Raw genomic sequence first — 17,393 nt, 5'->3', positions numbered from 1 at the left:
CCCTGGGTGACTGCTCCCGAACCTCTGAGACTTGCATCTGTGGTTAGGAGGATCCAATTCTGAATCCCGAAACCTGCGGCCCTCTAGTAGGTGAGAAGTTTGCCACCAGAGGAGCGATATTCTGGCTTTCGGTGACAGATGTAGTCTCTGGTGCATGTGAAGATGAGATCCCGACCATTTGTCCAGGAGATCCAGTTGGAAAGAGTGCATGGAATCTTCCCCGACAGAAACACCCTCTGTACTTCCGTGTCGAGGTTCATCCCCAGGAAGGACAGTCTCCTTGTCGGCTCTAAATGCGACTGTGGAAGGTTCAGGATCCATCCAATGATCCTGGAGTAGTTGAGTCGTGAGAGCAATGCTCTGTAACAGCTTCTCCCTGGAAGATGCTTTTATCAGTAGGTCGTCCAGATAACAAATTATGTTCACACCCTGCGTGCGGAGGAGTAGCATCATCTCCGCCATCACCTTGGTGAACACTCTTGGTGCCGCGGAGAGGCCAAACGGCAGCGCCTGGAATTGATAGTGACAGTCCAGTAGCGCAAATCTAATATAAGCATGGTGAGGCGGACAGATCGGGATGTGAAGGTACGCATCCTTGATATCCAGGGATACCAGGAATTCCCCTTCCTCCAGACCTGAGATCACCGCTCTCAGAGACTCCATCTTGAATTTGAATTCCCTCAAATAAGGGTTCAATATTGGCCTGACCGAACTATCCGGTTTCGGTACCACAAACAGGTTTGAGTGATAACCCATGTGGTGTAGGTGAAGTGTACATGGACCAATGACATTAGACCTCAGCAATTTTTGAATGGCTTCCTGTAGGATAGCACTTTCTGTCAGCAAAGCTAGCCAGCCCAATTTGAAGAATCTGTGAGGCGGGAGTTCTTGAAACTCCAGTCTGTACCCCTGGGTAACAATTTCCAGTACCCAGGGATCCAGGCAAGAGGACGTCCAGACCTGACTAAAATTTCTTAGTCTTGCTCCCACCTGCAGGCTGGGGGGTCCACCATCATGCCGAGGATTTTGAGGAAGCAGAACCAGGTTTCTGCTCCTGGGAACCTGCGGGTGTAGGTTTTCGGGTTTTCCCCCGGCCACCTCTAAAGAAAGTGGGTGGGGAGTTGGACTTTTTTGCTTTAGCGGTCCAAAAGAACTGCATTGCAAACGTAGAATATGATTTCTTAGTCTGTGGTGCAGCAGAGGGTAGAAAGGTGGACTTACCAGCAGTTGCCGTGGAGATCCACGCATCTAACGCTTCCCCAAAAAGAGCCTGACCTGTGAAGGGTAGGTTCTCCACACTCTACTTAGATTCCGCGTCCGCAGACCATTGGCGCAGCCAGAGTCCCCTGCATGCCGAGACAGCCATGGAAGACGTCTATGCATTCAGATGACCAAGGTCCTTCATGGCCTCCACCATGAAACCTGCAGAATCCTGTATGTTACGTATAAACATTTCAATGTCACTTCTATCCATAGTATCTAAATCCTCTAGTAATGTGCCTGACCACTTTACTATGGCTTTAGAAATCAATGCACAAGCGATAGTGGGCCTTAGCACCACGCTCGAAGCAGTGTATATGGATTCGAGCGTAGTCTGAATCTTCCAGTCTGCCGGCTCTTTCAAAGCGGAAGACCCAGGGACAGGTACCTTTTTAGACAATCTAGATACATAAGCGTCTACTATAGGGGGGGTTTCCCACTTTTTTCTATCCTCTTCCGGGAAAGGAAAAGCAATGAGATCCCTTTTTGGGATCTGGAATTTTTCTCTGGGTTTTCCCAGGATTTTTATCGTCTTAGCAAGGGATGCCTCACCTCCCCCCCCCCCCCCCCGTATATCCCCATAACCGTCTCCCGTATCAGAGTCTGTATCAGTGTCGACTTGCATTATCTGGGCAAGAGCACGTTTTTGTGGGCATATACCAGGGGATCTTGAGGAGGCATTGGGTACAGAACACGACAAAACCTCTACAGATTTCCTCAAAACCTGTGTTTCAGTCTCATTATGAGCTCTCCTAGATGAAAACTGAGATATCATTCGCTTAATTGAAGCCACCCAAAATGGTTCGGATTCAGCAGGCTGAGACATTACATTACATTCCTGAGTACATGGAATGGATTCCTCTGGAGAAGATACACACTCTGCAGCACAAGATACAGAGTCCCTGGACATGGCAATGTGAGAAATATGTACACACACACACACAGGAAAATGTCAGACACAGTTTCCCCCAAGTACCTTCAGAGAAACACAGAGATAAGATAGGGAGCCAGCACAAACAGCGCCCCAGTAGGCAGTTATAGAATAAAAGCCTGGCGCTGACTGACGACACTAAACAGACTACACAGTTGTTATGTTATTTAAAAACACACTCCTCCCCCACCCACCCTTCTATAACCCCCTGGTACCGCACAGGATAGCTGGAGTTATGTGGAGGGTCAGCGCTCCCTGTCAGAGTCTCTGTCTGTGGAACTGCAGGGAGAAAATGGTGCTGGTGAGTGCTGGATCCGCTCCGCTCCCCTTGTAATGGCGCGTATTCCCGCACTTTAGAAGATTATACTGGCCTGAGGTAACACATTGCTGGCAGTAGACAGAGTCCCTGATAGCTCGAGTGACCATTTTGTAGGGTATTGCGCTGGCTTAGGGCGCTCCTCACAGCGCCGCACAGTGTGCCTCTGAGCCCTCCGGAGCGCAGCACCCTGATGCCGCCATTCTCACCGGCTCCCCGCTTGTCGGGTCACCGGTGTCCTACTCACCACTCGACTTCTTCTGGCTCTGTCAGGGGGTGGCGACAGTGCTGCGGGAGTGAGCAGTCGCCTCAGGGGCTTCCGATCATCACCCTCAGGAGCTTAGTGTCCTGTCAGCGGAGATAGTGGCCATTAACCTCTAGGGTTGGACACTACTTTCCCCCTAAGTCCCACGAAGCAGGGAGGCTGTTGCCAGCAGCCTCCCTGTGCCTAAACTCTTTAAAAAAATAAAAATAAAAAATAAAAAAGAGGAGCTCCCCTAGCTGTGACCAGCTCCACCGGGCACATTTTCTAAACTGAGTCTGGTAGGAGGGGCATAGAGGGAGGAGCCAGCCCACTCTATTAAACTCTTAAAGTTCCCATAGCTCCCAAGGCACAAGTCTATACCCCATGGTACTAATGTGGACCCCAGCATCCTCTAGGACGTAAGAGAAACATGAACTGTTTGGGGTACTTGAGGAGAGAGGTTGAGAACCACTGCCATAGGACACAGGAGAGAGGAAGAGAGTTTGTGGGAGAGATGTGAATAAGATTATCATTGTTGCTGTAGTGATGAGTTGAGATTAATTTTGATGTCAGGAATGAAGAGGGTATAGTGGTGGTGTGGGCTACTGGGTAGGAAGGGAAGCTGCCAGAGGCAGGGAGGGAGTACAGTGCGATTCAGATGGAGGTGAGGTGAGATGAGAGGGAGCAGGGCTGAGTTGTGGGGTAGTAGGGGGAGCAGAGGTGAATGAAAGTAGGTTAACAGGAGAAAAGGGGAGAAGCAAAGGGGTGAACGGGAACGAGAGGGGGAAAGGAGGAGATGTAGGAAATGGGGGGTGGGGGGGGGGCGGGGAATAAAAGGAGGAATAGGAGGCAAAATAAAGGATTAGGTAGATATTGAGTGATAGGGGAGCTGATGAAAACTTGGACAGTGTGTGGATGAGGAGGGGGTGAAAAATTAGAAATCAGGAGTGAAGGCTGTATGAGAGAGGCAGAGCAGTAAAATTGCAGGAATTCAGGTGAAAGTACAGTGTTACGTGTGAATTTTCAACAGCAATAATATAGTTTCAAGCAAAAGTAAAAGTAAAGATAAGGTTGCAGAAAATACAAGTTATGGTAAAACTTACCCTTGTTAACTTTTTCTCCGAGGTCCATAGGATCCACATGAATAACATTGGGGTGTAGGTGGTTGGATAGGACCGGACACCAACAACAGTTAAGCTTTTGATATCCCTAGATGCTCCGGTCCTTCCCCCCTATACCCCGCCCCCCAGCCCAGGCTGTTCAGTTTTGTGAACAAGCCCAAGACACGAGCAGGATGGGAAAGAAGGAAGGCTGGTACACACACACCCCCAAAAAAAAAAAAAAAAGAGAATGAACCAGTGACAAGCGAAGAAAACAAAAAAAAAAAAAGTATAAGGTTAAGTTTTACCAGAACTCTTATTTTCTTCTTCAGGGTCCATAGGCATCCATCCACAGGGATGACATTGGGGATGACCCAAAGCAGTTGTTTAAGGGAGGGGACGCTTCTGAGCAGAAAGGAGGGGAATCCTGCATCCAAAGGAAGCATACTGAGAGTCAAAGGAATCAAAGGCATAGAACCTAAGAAAGGTATGGCCAGAAGACCACGTGGCAGCCTTGCACAGTTTTTAGCAGATGTGCCAAGGTGGACTGCCCACGAAGGACCCACAGAGCAAGTAGAATGAGCAAGACTGTATCCGGTACAGGGAGGTCAGCCTGCATGTCAGCCTGTGAGATAGTCATGCGAAGCCATCTGGCCAGATTCTGCTTGTTAGCTGGCCAGCCCCTCTTATGGAACCCATAGAGAGAAAAAAATAAGAGGAGTTGGTATGACCAACGCAAATCCGAAGAGCCCAGACCACATCCAAGGAGGCCCACTACCTGCTTTGAAGTTCGGGGATTGGTAGGCTGGAACCACAATTTCTTTGTTGAGGTGGAATCTGGACACCACCTTGGGGAGGTAGCCGGCCAGGGTCTAGATAACATCCCTGTCCAGATGAAAGATCAGAAAAGGAGAGAGTGATAGGAGAGTGCCCCCAATTCAGATACCTTTTGAGCAGAGGCAATAACTGGAAGGGAAAAAAAAAAAAAGTGATTGCCATCAGCCATTTGAGGTCCACTGAATCCAGAGGTTCAAACAGGGGCTCCTGTAGAGCCTGAAGAACAACAAATCCCATGGAGCCACTGGAGGGACAAAGTGAGGCTGAATACACAGGACACCATGAAGGATGGTGCGAATATCACGCAGTGGAACATTCCTTCATTGGAACCAGCCTGACCGCAGAGATGTGCACTTTCAGAGATGCCAGGTGGAGTCAGAAATCCAACCCAGCTTGGAGAAAGGCAAGGACCCTTGAAACCCAAAAAGCCAGGGGGTCATAGTGTCTTGCAGCACACCACTGGAAGTAAGTATACCACACACGGTAATAGATATAGGCTGAGGCAGGCTTCTGCGGCCTGAGCATGGTCTGAATCACAGAGCGGGAGAAACCTTTGGACTTTAGGAGGGATTACTCAAGAGCCACTCCGTCAAAGACTGACCAGCTATGTTCGGGAGCAGACAGGGACCCTGTGACAACAGGTCTGGTCGCAGAAAAAGTGGAAATGGAGCATCTGTGGAGAAACTCTGCAGATCGGAGAACCAATGGCATCTGCGCCAGGCCAGAGATCAACAGAATGGTGCCGCCTTCTTGCTGGAATTTGCGAAGAACCCTGGGAAGGAGGGAGACTGGAGGGAAAAGGCACGCCAGATAGAAGGTCCACAAAGGCTGCTTTAGGGTCTCTTGTTCTCGACCACTACATTGGAACCTTGTAGTTGTGTCGTGAGGCTGAGGTCCACATTCGGTAGGCTTCATTTTTCCAACAGAAGCTGGAAGTCTTCTGGGTGTAGAGCCATTCACCAATGTCTATGTCATGACGGCTGAGAAAGTCCGCCTCCCAGCTGAGGATCACTGGGATGACCACCACTGAGAAGGCCGGGAGATGCCTTTTGGCCCATCTGAGAATGTGTGCTACTTCCTGCATTGGCAACAGACTGCGAATGTCTCTCTGATGATTGAGGTAGGCCACCGCAGTGGCTTTGTCAGACTGGACTCGAATAGACCTGCCCCGGAGAATGTCCTATGCTAGAGTGAATGCTCTGTAGGCAGCTCAGAGCTCCAGACGTTGACTGGCAAGCAACTCTCGGTGGACTCCAATGGCCCTGAAAGTAGTGTTGGTGAGTCACTCCGCCCCATCTGCAGTGACTGGCATCCATGGTAAACAGTACCCAATCCGGGGCAACCCTTGTCCAAGTAGGATGCCTGTAGTCACCAGGACAGAGACAGGCGAACTTCCTGAGAGAGGACCATCATCTGGTACCTGATCAGATGATGCTGCCCATTCCACCTGGACAGGTGTTGAAGGGGCCTGGAATGGAAGTGGGCGTACTCCACCATTTCAAATGTGGAGACCATGGACCCCAAGTCCTGCATTGCAGAGTGGATTGACACTCAGCAACTGAAGCAACCTGCATACTCGTTGTTGCAGTGCAGGAATTTTGTCTGCTGGCAGGATAAATCTCAGTACCTGGGAATCCAGGAGAGCTCCCAGATGTAACATCCTTTGAAAATGAGACATGGAGGACTTTTCCAGCTGATGAGCCAGCCGTGTGTTTGCAGGAAGGCAATAGTCAGCTGAAGATAGCGGTGAAGGACCTCCGGAAAGTGTGCCAGAATCAGCAGGTTGTCTAGGTATGAGAGTATTCTGACCCCCTGACGACGAAGCTGGCTAGCCATAACAGCCATGATTTTGGTAAAGACCCCGGGAGCAATAGAAAGACCAAAAGGTAGCGTCTAAAACTAAAAATGTTGCTGGAGAACAGCAAACCAGAGAAATCGCTGATGAGAGGACACTATAAGCACATGCAGATAAGCATCCTGAATGTCCAGAGGCACCATAAAGTCTACAGGCTCCATTGCTAGGACAATGCGTGTGGAGGGTTTCAATACGAAATCTGGGCACTGGGATAAACTTGTTCAGGGACTTGAAACAGAGGATAGGCTGACGAGATCTTTTGTGCTTCTGAGCCAAGAAGAGGGTAGAATAAAAACCCCTCCCTCGCTGTGTTGAAGGGACAGGGATTACTACATGAGTGCAGCAGAGAATGAATGGCCTTCTGGAGGACCAGGACTTTGCTCAGATCTGTTAGAGGGCCTGTACTAAACAACTGCTGGGGTTGGCACCTCAGGAATGAGAGCGTACCCATGAGAGACCACTTCTTGCACCCAGGCATCTGTGGTGGTCTGATGCCAGGACTGTGTGAACTGAAGAAGTCGGCCTCCCACTCTGGGATCCCCCAGGAGGAGGACCGCCCCGTCAGGCGGAGGGTTTATCCTTGGACTTAGTAGCTGGATGTCTGGTAGCCCAAGCCTGTTTAGCTCGTGGCTTGGATGCCTTTGTGGAAGTCAACTGCAGAGGAAAGGCTTCTCCGTTAGCTTTACCTTGGGGGCGAAATGACCAAAAGGAAGATGTCTGAGGCATCGAGGTAGATGCTGGGAGCAGGAAAGCAGTTTTGGAGCCTGCCAGAGTAGCCAATATTTTGTCCAACTCTGTGCCAAATAGAATCTTCTCAGTGTAAGGCAGTGATTCGTGATAAGTAGGAGGCTGCTTCCCTAATATGCGGGATGTGGCACAGTTGTTCCCTAGTAACATCAGAAGGAAGGCTTTCCTATAGAGCCTCTGCCCAGCTTTCAATGGCCTTACCCACCCCCAGGCAGAGGCCATAACCGGTCCAGCAATAGCTCCTGTAATAGAATAGAATAATCCAAGCTTCAATCTTCTTATCCGTAGTCTCCTTTAGGGAAGATGCAGACGGGATAGGCAAAGTAGACCTTTTAACCAGGTGTGCCACGTGGGAATCCACTGTAGGGAGAATCTCCCACTTAGCACAATCACTGATGGGAAAGGGTAAGAAGCAGCCAGACATTTTGGTATCTTGAACTTCTTACTAGGGGTATTCCATTCTTCATGCATTAGGTCAGAAAGCTGATCTGACTGAGGAAATTCAGCCTTCTCAACCTTCTGGTGCTTGAATAGCGAGGCATTTGGAATGGAACCAACTGCCCTCACTAGCGCAGGTAAATCCAATGTAGAATGATGCACCTCCTCACCTGAGGAGGACTCGGGGAGAGAGAGGTCTGCCTCATCTGCCTCCCCGAATGACACCTGAGAATCTGCATAGACTGAGGATGGCACAGTACGCCTAGTTGCTTTAGCAGTTAAAGGTCTGTCGTCTTGTAACATTTGTTGAAAGGTGGCAGAAGTTTGGGCCAGATTCTGGACTGAATATGAGAGAGAACATCCACCTGGGGGAGAGGCGTAGATGGGACTGATAAAGCAGGTTGTAACTACTGTGGGAAATTCATAGGAGGAGGCAAAGCAGAAGTTGCTAAGCGGTTTGCTATCTGCACCGAAACCTGTGAAAATGAAAACACCCATGGGGGGTCCTGAACAGGGGCCGTCTAGTTAGGTGGAATATAGCAAGGTGTGCACAGACCATCTTGTACAATGTCCAGGACTTGCATGAGACCAGCATAGGAGCAGTAGCCTTCTTGTTACCCTTACCTGGGCTCTAAAATTAACTACGCAGACCGCAGTGGCTGGTATGATTTAGAGCTGTATATCCTTGCCCTTTAGAGAAGTATACACGGAGACTGTACCCAGCGTTCCCAGAGATCTGCAGTTTCAGCTCAATTTGTTAAAATGGCTGCTGAGCGTCTCTGAGGAGGAGGGTGAATAAGCAGCACCTCAGAGGTGGGAAGCCGCGGTGGAATCTTGCCCTGAGCTGGGGGAGGTGCTGCTGACCTCCCCTATGCTGCTGTTAACTTCCAGGGGCATGGCCTCTTACAAACCCCAGCACCAGTAAAGTTGTTATGCCCTGGTGGACGACTGGGGTCCCAGACGAACCAGGTCCCACATCAGCGCCTTTGGTCGGTCTCAATGACAGAAGGTTAGACTGCACAAAAAGATGCAAGTCCCCATAAGTGGCGACCCGTCTTACCTGTCCCATGTTCTCCAGCTGCAGTCTGAGGTCCCCAGGGAGCCAGCTAGCTGAGTTCCACGGTGCCCACCAGAATCACAAGACCAGTTACTGGTGTTGCAGCGCCAGCGGTGAGTTGTAGGAACAACAGCACTGGCGTCCATAGGACTGCCTAGCGTTGCTTCCTCCAAGTAAAAAAACGAAACTTGATAGCCTTGGCATGGGGCGGGTATAGGGAAGGGGGGATGGGAGGACCGGAGCATTCTGGGATATAAAAAACTTAAGTGTTTGGTGCATGGTCCTGTCCAACCACCTACACTCCAATGTCATCCCTGTGAATGCCTATGATCCCTGGAGAAGAAAATTAATTATAAGGTAGACTGTGTTTAGACTGATTGTTAGGGTAGGCCAAAAAAAAAAAAAAAATGACTTATTGTTTTTAGCTGGCTAAATCTCTTTCTTTGAAATCCATAGGGGAAACAGGGCTGGTCCTACCATCCAGCCCAATACCCAGCGTCAAGCCCTGTGTCCACTATGGAGTGCAGAAGAAAGCAATGGCAATTCAGACATGCCTTTCAAATGTATAAAGGCATAATAACATTGGTACAGCTGTGAATTCATTGTGAAAGACTGAAAGTCTAAAACGCTGAGTTCAGTGTTGTGTGTCCAGGTTACCCAGATACAAGTTGTCTGTTATGAAGAGTAAATGAGCTCACATTTGATATTCAATTTCAGTCCTGTAGTATTCTTGATTATGGGTAGAATGAGGTTGTTTATGTTCTTTTTTACACATTACAGTCATCACTGTTATGGAGGATTTTTAATGGCCCAAAACTCTAAGTGCCAGCCACTAATAACCCTTTCACACCTCCAATGCCGGATCCCACCCAGGAATTGGAAACGGGTCCTTGCCGAGTGGGATCCTGCATTGGCCGCTGCTGCTGGCTTCCCCAACACGGCAATATGCCGGGCGGGTTGCCATAGCAGCAGGGGGCGGAGCCGGCAGCGGGGGCGGAGCCGGCACATTGGAGATGAGATCATCTCCACGCCGCCTCTCCATGCTGTAGTAAATGGGTCCCGGGTCGCATCAAACCGGGAGCCCGTTTACGCTGCCATTGACCCGGTATTCAACCCCGGTATAACACTGCTTTATTCCTGGGTTGAATTGCCGGGTTAGGCGACGTGGGATTTCGGCTATGCCCCTTTCACACCACAAGCTGACCTGTGTCGACACGGCAATATGCCGGGTCGATACTGGATTATTTGTGCGGTGTGAAAGGGGTATAAGCAACATACCACTCTGTATTTAAACTGTCCAGCAGCACAAGGTAAAAAATACTGCAGACAAAAGGTTATGTACCTGAGCTCTTGAAAGATGTAGACCAAGGGTGTAGACAATTTCTTCTAAATCCTTCTCCAATAAGTAACCACAATGGCTTTGATCAAAATATACAAATGCCATCAGTAGATCCTTATTTACGGTAACCATCTGCTTTTTTTCTTTATCCTAGAAAAACAGGAGAGATTGTGGTTTTGAGAGTTAAAGTGGACAAGTACAAATAGCAAATAATATCCAATGTAGAATTTAATTTAATTTTAAAAATATATATCACAAAACACACATTGGCCTTTCCAAATACAAATTGTGAGACACAGAGCTCAGAGCTGAATTATAGAAATTACTATTCCAAACATAGCTACTGCTTGTTGCGATAGTTGTGGCCTAACTCCCTAGGGTTTTTATAGCCAGGTCATTACTTATATACTGTTGACCCATTTGAGAGCGTTACAAAGTGAACTCGACAAACCGGAAAAGGGGATTTTTATGTTAACTGTAAAATTCTTTTTTCTCTTATGTCTTAGAGGATGCCTGGGGTCCACAGCAGTACCATGGGTATAGACGGGTCCACTAAGAACCATTGGCACTTTAAGAGTTTGGGCTGGCTCCTCCCTCTATGCCCCTCCTACCAGACTCCGTTTAGAAAATGTGCCCAGAGGAGCCGGTCACAGCTAGGGGAGCTCTACAGAGCTTCTTTAGTAAAAGTTTATTTTAGAGTTTATTATTTTACAGGAAGGCTGCTGGCAACAGCCTCTCTGCATCGTGGGACTGGATGGGGGGTGGGGGGGGGGGGGGAGAGAGAGTAGTGTCTGCCCTGCGGGGTCTGAGCCACTATCTCCGCTGACAGGACACTGAGCTCCTGAGGGGATAGAATGTTCTCCGCCACAGGGGATCGCTCACCTCGGCAGCATGCCGCCACCCCCTTACAGAGCCGGAAGATCAGTGGCGAGTGAGTCACCGGCCCCCCTAGCAAGCGGGGAGCCGGTGTAAAGATGGCGGCAACAGGGTATGAAGCGCAGTTATAACTGCGCTCCGGGGGTTAAGCGGTACATAGTGTGGCGCTGTGAGAGGCGCCCTGAGCCAGCGCCTACACCCTACACTGACCTCTAAAGCCTGTCAGGGTCCAGGGATCGCTGCCAGCATGAATCCTCAGGCCAGTATAATCTTCTGAAGAGCGGGAAGACAGCGCCATTATGGGGGCGGAGCTTCTCCTCAGAGCGGACCCAGCAGCGTTCAGCGCCATTTTCCTGCCGCAGAAACGCTGTCAGTGAAGAGGAGTCCCTCCACAGCAACTCCAGCTATCTTACGGTACCAGGGGGTTGTAGAAGGGGGGGGAGGCTGTGTAAAGACTGTGTATCCTATTAAGGTGCACAGTCAGCGCTGGTTGGGGTCTCCCTATACCTTGAAAGCGCTGTGTGTGGGTTGGCTCCAATCTCTGTGTCTCTCTTGCCATTCTTGGGGGTGAAAGTGTGTGTGTGTGTGTGTGTGTGTGTGTGTGTGTGTGTGTGTGTGTGTGTGTGTGTGTGTGTGTGTGTGTGTGTGTGTGTGTGTGTGTGTGTGTGTGTGTGTGTGTGTGTGTGTGTGGAGTGTTTGGGATCTCCTTTTAGCTATGTCCAGGGACTCTGTGTCATATGCTGCAGAGGATATGTCCTCTCAGGTTGATCTCATTCCATGTAATCAGGATTGCACTGTTTTAGCGCAGATACCAGCAAGGGAGCCTGAATGGTTATTCTCTATCAAATCCATAATTTCTCAGATTTCTACTAGGGTTGCACAAAAATGAATCTGCAACTCAGGTTTTACAGACCTCTATGGCAGTTTGGTCTGATTCGGTTACCTCAGGGTCCCCCTCTGTAGGTTCCCACAAACATGCTCTTGCCCAGATTATGCAAGATGACACGGATACCGATTCTGACACGGCAGACGGTGATGGGGATGTGCTCAGGTGGGCCGCATCTCTTGCTAAAGGGGTGCAGTTGATGATAGAGGCCATCAGGGATGTGTTGAATATTGCTGATACAACACCTGAGCAGGTTGAGGAGGCTTACTTCACTGTGAATAAGAAAGCCTCGCTAACCTTCCCTGCGTCCAAAGAATTAAATGTTATTTTTGAAAAAGCATTGGAAAACCCAGAGAAAAAATTCCATATGCCTAGAAGAGTTCTGGTTGCCTTCCCCTTCCCTGAGGAGGATAGAAAGAAATTGGAAAACCCACCCATAGTGGACGCGTCTGTATCAAGACTCTCGAAAAAAGTGGTTTTACCTGACCCAGGATCTACCGCCTTAAAGGAGCTGGTTGATCGCAAAATTGATACTACGCTCAAATCCATATACACGACTTCAGGGGCTATACTACGTCCTACTATTGCCTGTGCATGGATTTCCAAAGTTATAGTAAAGTGGTCAGGAACATTACTTGAGGATTTGGATACAATGGATAAAAGGGACGTTGAATTGTTTTCACGTAACATTCAGGATTCTGCAGGATTTATGGTGGAATCCATGAAAGACCTGGGTTCAATGGCTGCAGGAATATCTTCTATGTCTGTCTCAGCTCGCCGAGGCCTATGGCTGCGCCAGTGGTCTGCCGACGCGGAATCCAGGAAAGGTGTGGAGACCCTACCCTACACAGGTTAGTCTCACTTTGGGGAAGCATTGGATGCGTGGATCTCCACACAGCTACAGCGGGTAAGTCACCTTTTCTCCCCTCAGCTGCACCTGCTACGAAGAATCCTTTTTCTTCGGCTACATCACAGTCCTTTCGGGTTGCTAAAACAAGAAAGGCCAAACCATCCAACACCTTCTTTAGAGGAGGTCGACCAAAATCCAAGAAACATGCTGCTGCAGGTTCCCAGGAACAGAAGCCTGCTTCAGGTACGCCAAAGTCCTCAGCATGACGGTGGACCTGGAGGTAGGGCCGGTGGGGGCGAAACTCAGACATTTCAGTCACATCTGGATGTCGTCCGGCCTGGAACCCTGGGTTCGGGATATTGTGTCCCAGGGGTACCGGCTGGAGTTTCAAGATCTCCCTCCTCACCGGTTCTTCAAATCAGGCTTGCCAGCTTTGCCGGTAGACAGGGCTACCCTACAGGGAGCCATCCAGAAGTTGGTGGAGGCAACGGTTATTGTACCAGTTCCTCCCCAGATGCAAAACAAGGGTTACTATTCAAACCTTTTCGTGGGACCGTAACCGGATGGTTCGGTCAGGCCCATTCTGAACTTAAAATCACTAAACCCCTTTTTGAGGGATTTCAAGTTCAAAATGGAGTCTCTAAGGGCGGTGATATCAGGTCTGGAGGAGGGGTATTCCTGGTATCCCTGTATATCAATGATGCGTACCTCCACATACCGATTTGGCCGCCGCATCAAGCTTACCTCCGGTTCGCACTGGTGGACTGTCATTTTCAATTCCAGGCCCTGCCATTTGGCCTCTCCACAGCACCGAGGGTATTCACCAAGGTGATGGCGGAAATGATGGTTTTACTCCGCAGACAGGGGGTGAACATAATTCCATATCTGGATGATCTGCTGATAAAGGCATCGTCCAAGGAGAAGTTGTTAAAGCTCTGACGACCCAGCTTCTCAGGGAACATGGTTGGATCCTGAATCTTCCAAAATCACATTTGGAACCTACCAGGAGGTTGTCATTTCTGAGAATGATCCTCGACACGGAAGTGCAGAGGGTGTTTCTTCCAGAGGAAAAAGCGTTGGTGATACAAACAATGGTCCGGGATGTCCTGAAGCCAGCCCGGGTGTCAGTTCATCAGTGCATTCGCCTTCTGGGAAAGATGGTGGCCTCTTAAGAGGCCCTGCAGTACGGGAGATTTCATGCTATGTCCTTCCAACTGGATCTCCCGGACAAATAGTGGAGATCTCATCTACACATGCACCAGAGAATACGTCTGTCGCCAAAGGCAAGGATCTCACTCCTCTGGTGGCTGCAATTGCCTCACCTTCTGGAATGCCACAGATTCGGGATTCAGGACTGGATCCTTCTAACCACAGATGCAAGTCTCCGGGGATGGGGCACAGTCACTCAAGGGGAAACCTTCCAAGGAAGATGGTCAAGTCTGGAAGCCGGCTTGCCGATAAACATTCTGGAACTAAGAGCCGTCTACAACGGTCTTCTCCAGGCAGCCCATCTTCTGAGAAATCAGGCCATTCAAGTGCAGTCGGACAATGTAACGACAGTGGCTAACATAAACGGACAGGGCGGAACGAAGAGCAGAGCTGCAATGTCAGAGGTAACAAGAATCATCCTCTGGGCAGAAAAACATGCGTTGGCGCTGTCAGCAATATTCATTCCGGGAGTAGACAACTGGGAAGCGGACTTCCTCAGCAGACACGATCTCCATCCAGGGGAGTGGGGACGCCATCTGGAGGTGTTCATGGAGGTAACAGATCTTTGGTATGTACCTCAAATAGACATGATGGCCTCTCGTCTCAACAAGAAGCTTCGGCGGTATTGTTCCAGGTCGAGGGACCCGCAAGCCGTGGCGGTGGACGCCCTAGTGACTCCATGGGTGTTCCAGTCGGTGTATGTGTTTTCTCCACTTCCACTCATTCCAAGAGTTCTAAAACTCATAACGAGAACAAAAGTTCAGGCAATCCTCATTGCTCCGGACGGCCAAGAAGGGCTTGGTACGTGGATCTTCTGCTAGAAGAGCCGAGGCACCTTCCTCTTTGGGAGGACCTGCTGCAGCAGGGGCCGTTTGCTTAGCAAGACTTACAGCTGCTACGTTTGACAGCATGGAGGTTGAACGCCAGATACTAGCTCGGAAGGGCATTCCGAACAAAGTCATTCCTACCCTGATACAGGCTGGGAAAGGAGTAACGTCTAAACATTATGATCACATTTGGAAAAAATGTGTGTCTTGGTGTGAATCCAAGAGGTTTCCTACAGTGGATTTTCAACTTGGACAGTTTCTCCTCTTCCTCCAAGCAGGTGTGGATATGGGCCTGAGATTAGGTTCCGTAAAAAGTGCAGATTTCGGCCCTATCCATTTTCTTCCAGAAACAGTTGGCTGCCCTCCCTGAGGTTCAGACCTTTTTGAAGGGAGTTCTGCACATCCAGCCTCCCTTTGTGCCGCCTACGGCGCCCTGGGATCTTAACGTGGTGTTGCAGTTCCTCCAGTCGGACTGGTTTGAGCCTCTACAGGAGGTTGAGGTCAAGTTTCTCACGTGGAAGGCTGTCACTTTGTTGGCCTTGGCTTTTGCTAGACTTGTGTCGGATTTGGGAGCTTTGTCATGTAAAAGCCCATACTTAATCTTCCATGAAGATAGAGCTGAGCTCAGGACACGTCCGCAGTTCCTTCCGAAGGCATTTCATATCAACCAACCTATTGTGGTGCCAGTTGCTACTGACTCCTCAATTTCATCAAAGTCCTTGGATGTTGTAAGGGCTCTGAAAATCTTTGTGAAGAGGACTGCTCGTCACAGAAAATCAGACTCTCTGTTTGTCCTGTATGATCCCAAGAAAATTGGGTGTCCTGCTTCTAAGCAGACGATCTCTCGCTGGATCAGGTTCACTATCCAGCATGCGTATTCTACAGCAGGCCTGCCGTGTCCTACGTCTGTTAAGGCCCACTCTACTCGTAAGGTGGGTTTTTCCTGGGCGGCTGCCCGGGGTGTCTCGGCTTTACAACTATGCTGAGCGGCTACTTGGTCGGGGTCGAACACGGTCGTGAAGGTTCTACAAGTTCGATACTTTCGCTTCTCAGGACCTGAAGTTTTGTCAATCTGTTCTGCAGGAGCCTCTGCGCTCTCCCTCCCATTCTGGGAGCTGTGGTACATCCCCATGGTACTAATGTGGACCCCAGCATCTTCTAGGATGTAAGACTACCGGTAAATCCTTTTCTCGTACTCCGTAGAGGATGCTGGACGCCCGACCAGCACTTCGTGATCCTGCAGTGGTTACTTAGTTTAGTACTGCTTAGTTCTTGGTAAGTACTGTTTCGTTACTTGGTAAGTAATATTGTTCAGCCGTTGCTGATGTTTCAAGCTAGTTAGCTTGGTTTGCCTTGTGTGTGAGCTGGTGTGAATCTCGCCACTAACTGTGTAAAATCCTTCTCTCGAAGATGTCCGTCTCCTCGGGCACAGTTTCTAGACTAAAATAATAAACTCTAAAATAAACTTTTACTAAAGAAGCTCTGTAGAGCTCCCCTAGCTGTGACCGGCTCCTCCGGGCACATTTTCTAAACTGAGTCTGGTAGGAGGGGCATAGAGGGAGGAGCCAGCCCACACTATTAAACTTTTAAAGTGCCAATGGCTCCTAAAGGACCCGTCTATACCCATGGTACTAATGTGGACCCCAGCATCCTCTATGGACTACGAGAAAAGGATTTACCGGTAGGTAATTAAAATCCTATTTTCTGAGTCCATGGGTATTGAACGGAAGCAGCACCAAAGACTTTACTTCTTTTTGGAGGCAGCACAGCTTCCTCTTCCCCTATACCCCGGCCCAGGGAAGTCTGTTAAATGGGACAAGCCCAAGGACTATTAAAACGAAAGAGGAGAAGACCGGCACAAACACAGAAACATGCACACAAAATAAAACGGAAAGGGAAACTGGAATGAAGAAACTCACAGCCAGCAGTGTTAGGGTGGGCCTCCAGTGTCCCCCATGGAAAAAGCATTTTACAGATTGTCAATGGGTGACATTGGAGACCCCCCAAAGCGGTCCCTTTAAGGGAGGGAATGCAGCTGCAAAGATGTCAAAACTGTTGAATTGAACAAAAGTGTGGGTAGAGGACCACATTGCCACCTTACACAGTTGCTCCGCAGAGGAGCCATGGCAAGCTGCCCACAAGACCCCCACAGCCCTGGTGGAATGAGCCCTAACTGATGTCGGGATTGGCAGATCTGCCAAAATGTAGGACTGACATTTTCTGGTAAGATGCAACCAGCAGCTAAAAAGTCTGCTTGGAAACATGCCAGCAACGCTTCTGGAAGTCGTAAAGGACAAATAAAGAGTATGAGTTCTGAAAATCTTCGGTCAGATCCACAAGCCCGGACATCAAGAGTAGTCAGAGGCGTCTGAAGAGAACAGTGAATGACATTAAACCACAATTTCCTGGTTAACATGGAAATGCAAGACCACTTTAGGAAGATAATCAAGTAGAGTACGCAAGACAGTATGGTCATGATGGAAAATGAGGAAAGGTGTGCGGTGAGACAACGCACCCAAGTCCAAAACTCCAGTGCCAATACAATAGCCAACACAAAAAATGTTTTACATGTTAGCCAACATAGATGAATGGAGTACAAACGGCTCAAAGGGAGACTCCTG

General features: G+C 49.3%; 1 protein-coding gene across 3 annotated transcripts in view; it reads right to left on the bottom strand.

Moving 5' to 3' along the window:
• The window catches only part of CCAR1 (cell division cycle and apoptosis regulator 1), a 247,507-nt gene that overhangs the window by 39,087 nt on the left and 191,027 nt on the right, over positions 1–17,393 (bottom strand). For all 3 annotated transcript variants that reach the window (XM_063961565.1, XM_063961566.1, XM_063961567.1), the window contains exon 20: positions 10,128–10,274. In XM_063961565.1, coding sequence (XP_063817635.1) covers positions 10,128–10,274 — 147 coding nt within the window. The remainder of the gene's footprint in view (positions 1–10,127; positions 10,275–17,393) is intronic.

The sequence above is a fragment of the Pseudophryne corroboree genome, chromosome 3 (assembly GCF_028390025.1).
Source record: "Pseudophryne corroboree isolate aPseCor3 chromosome 3, aPseCor3.hap2, whole genome shotgun sequence".
Classification (NCBI taxonomy): domain Eukaryota; kingdom Metazoa; phylum Chordata; class Amphibia; order Anura; family Myobatrachidae; genus Pseudophryne; species Pseudophryne corroboree.
This window is presented reverse-complemented; position numbering and strand designations above follow the sequence as displayed.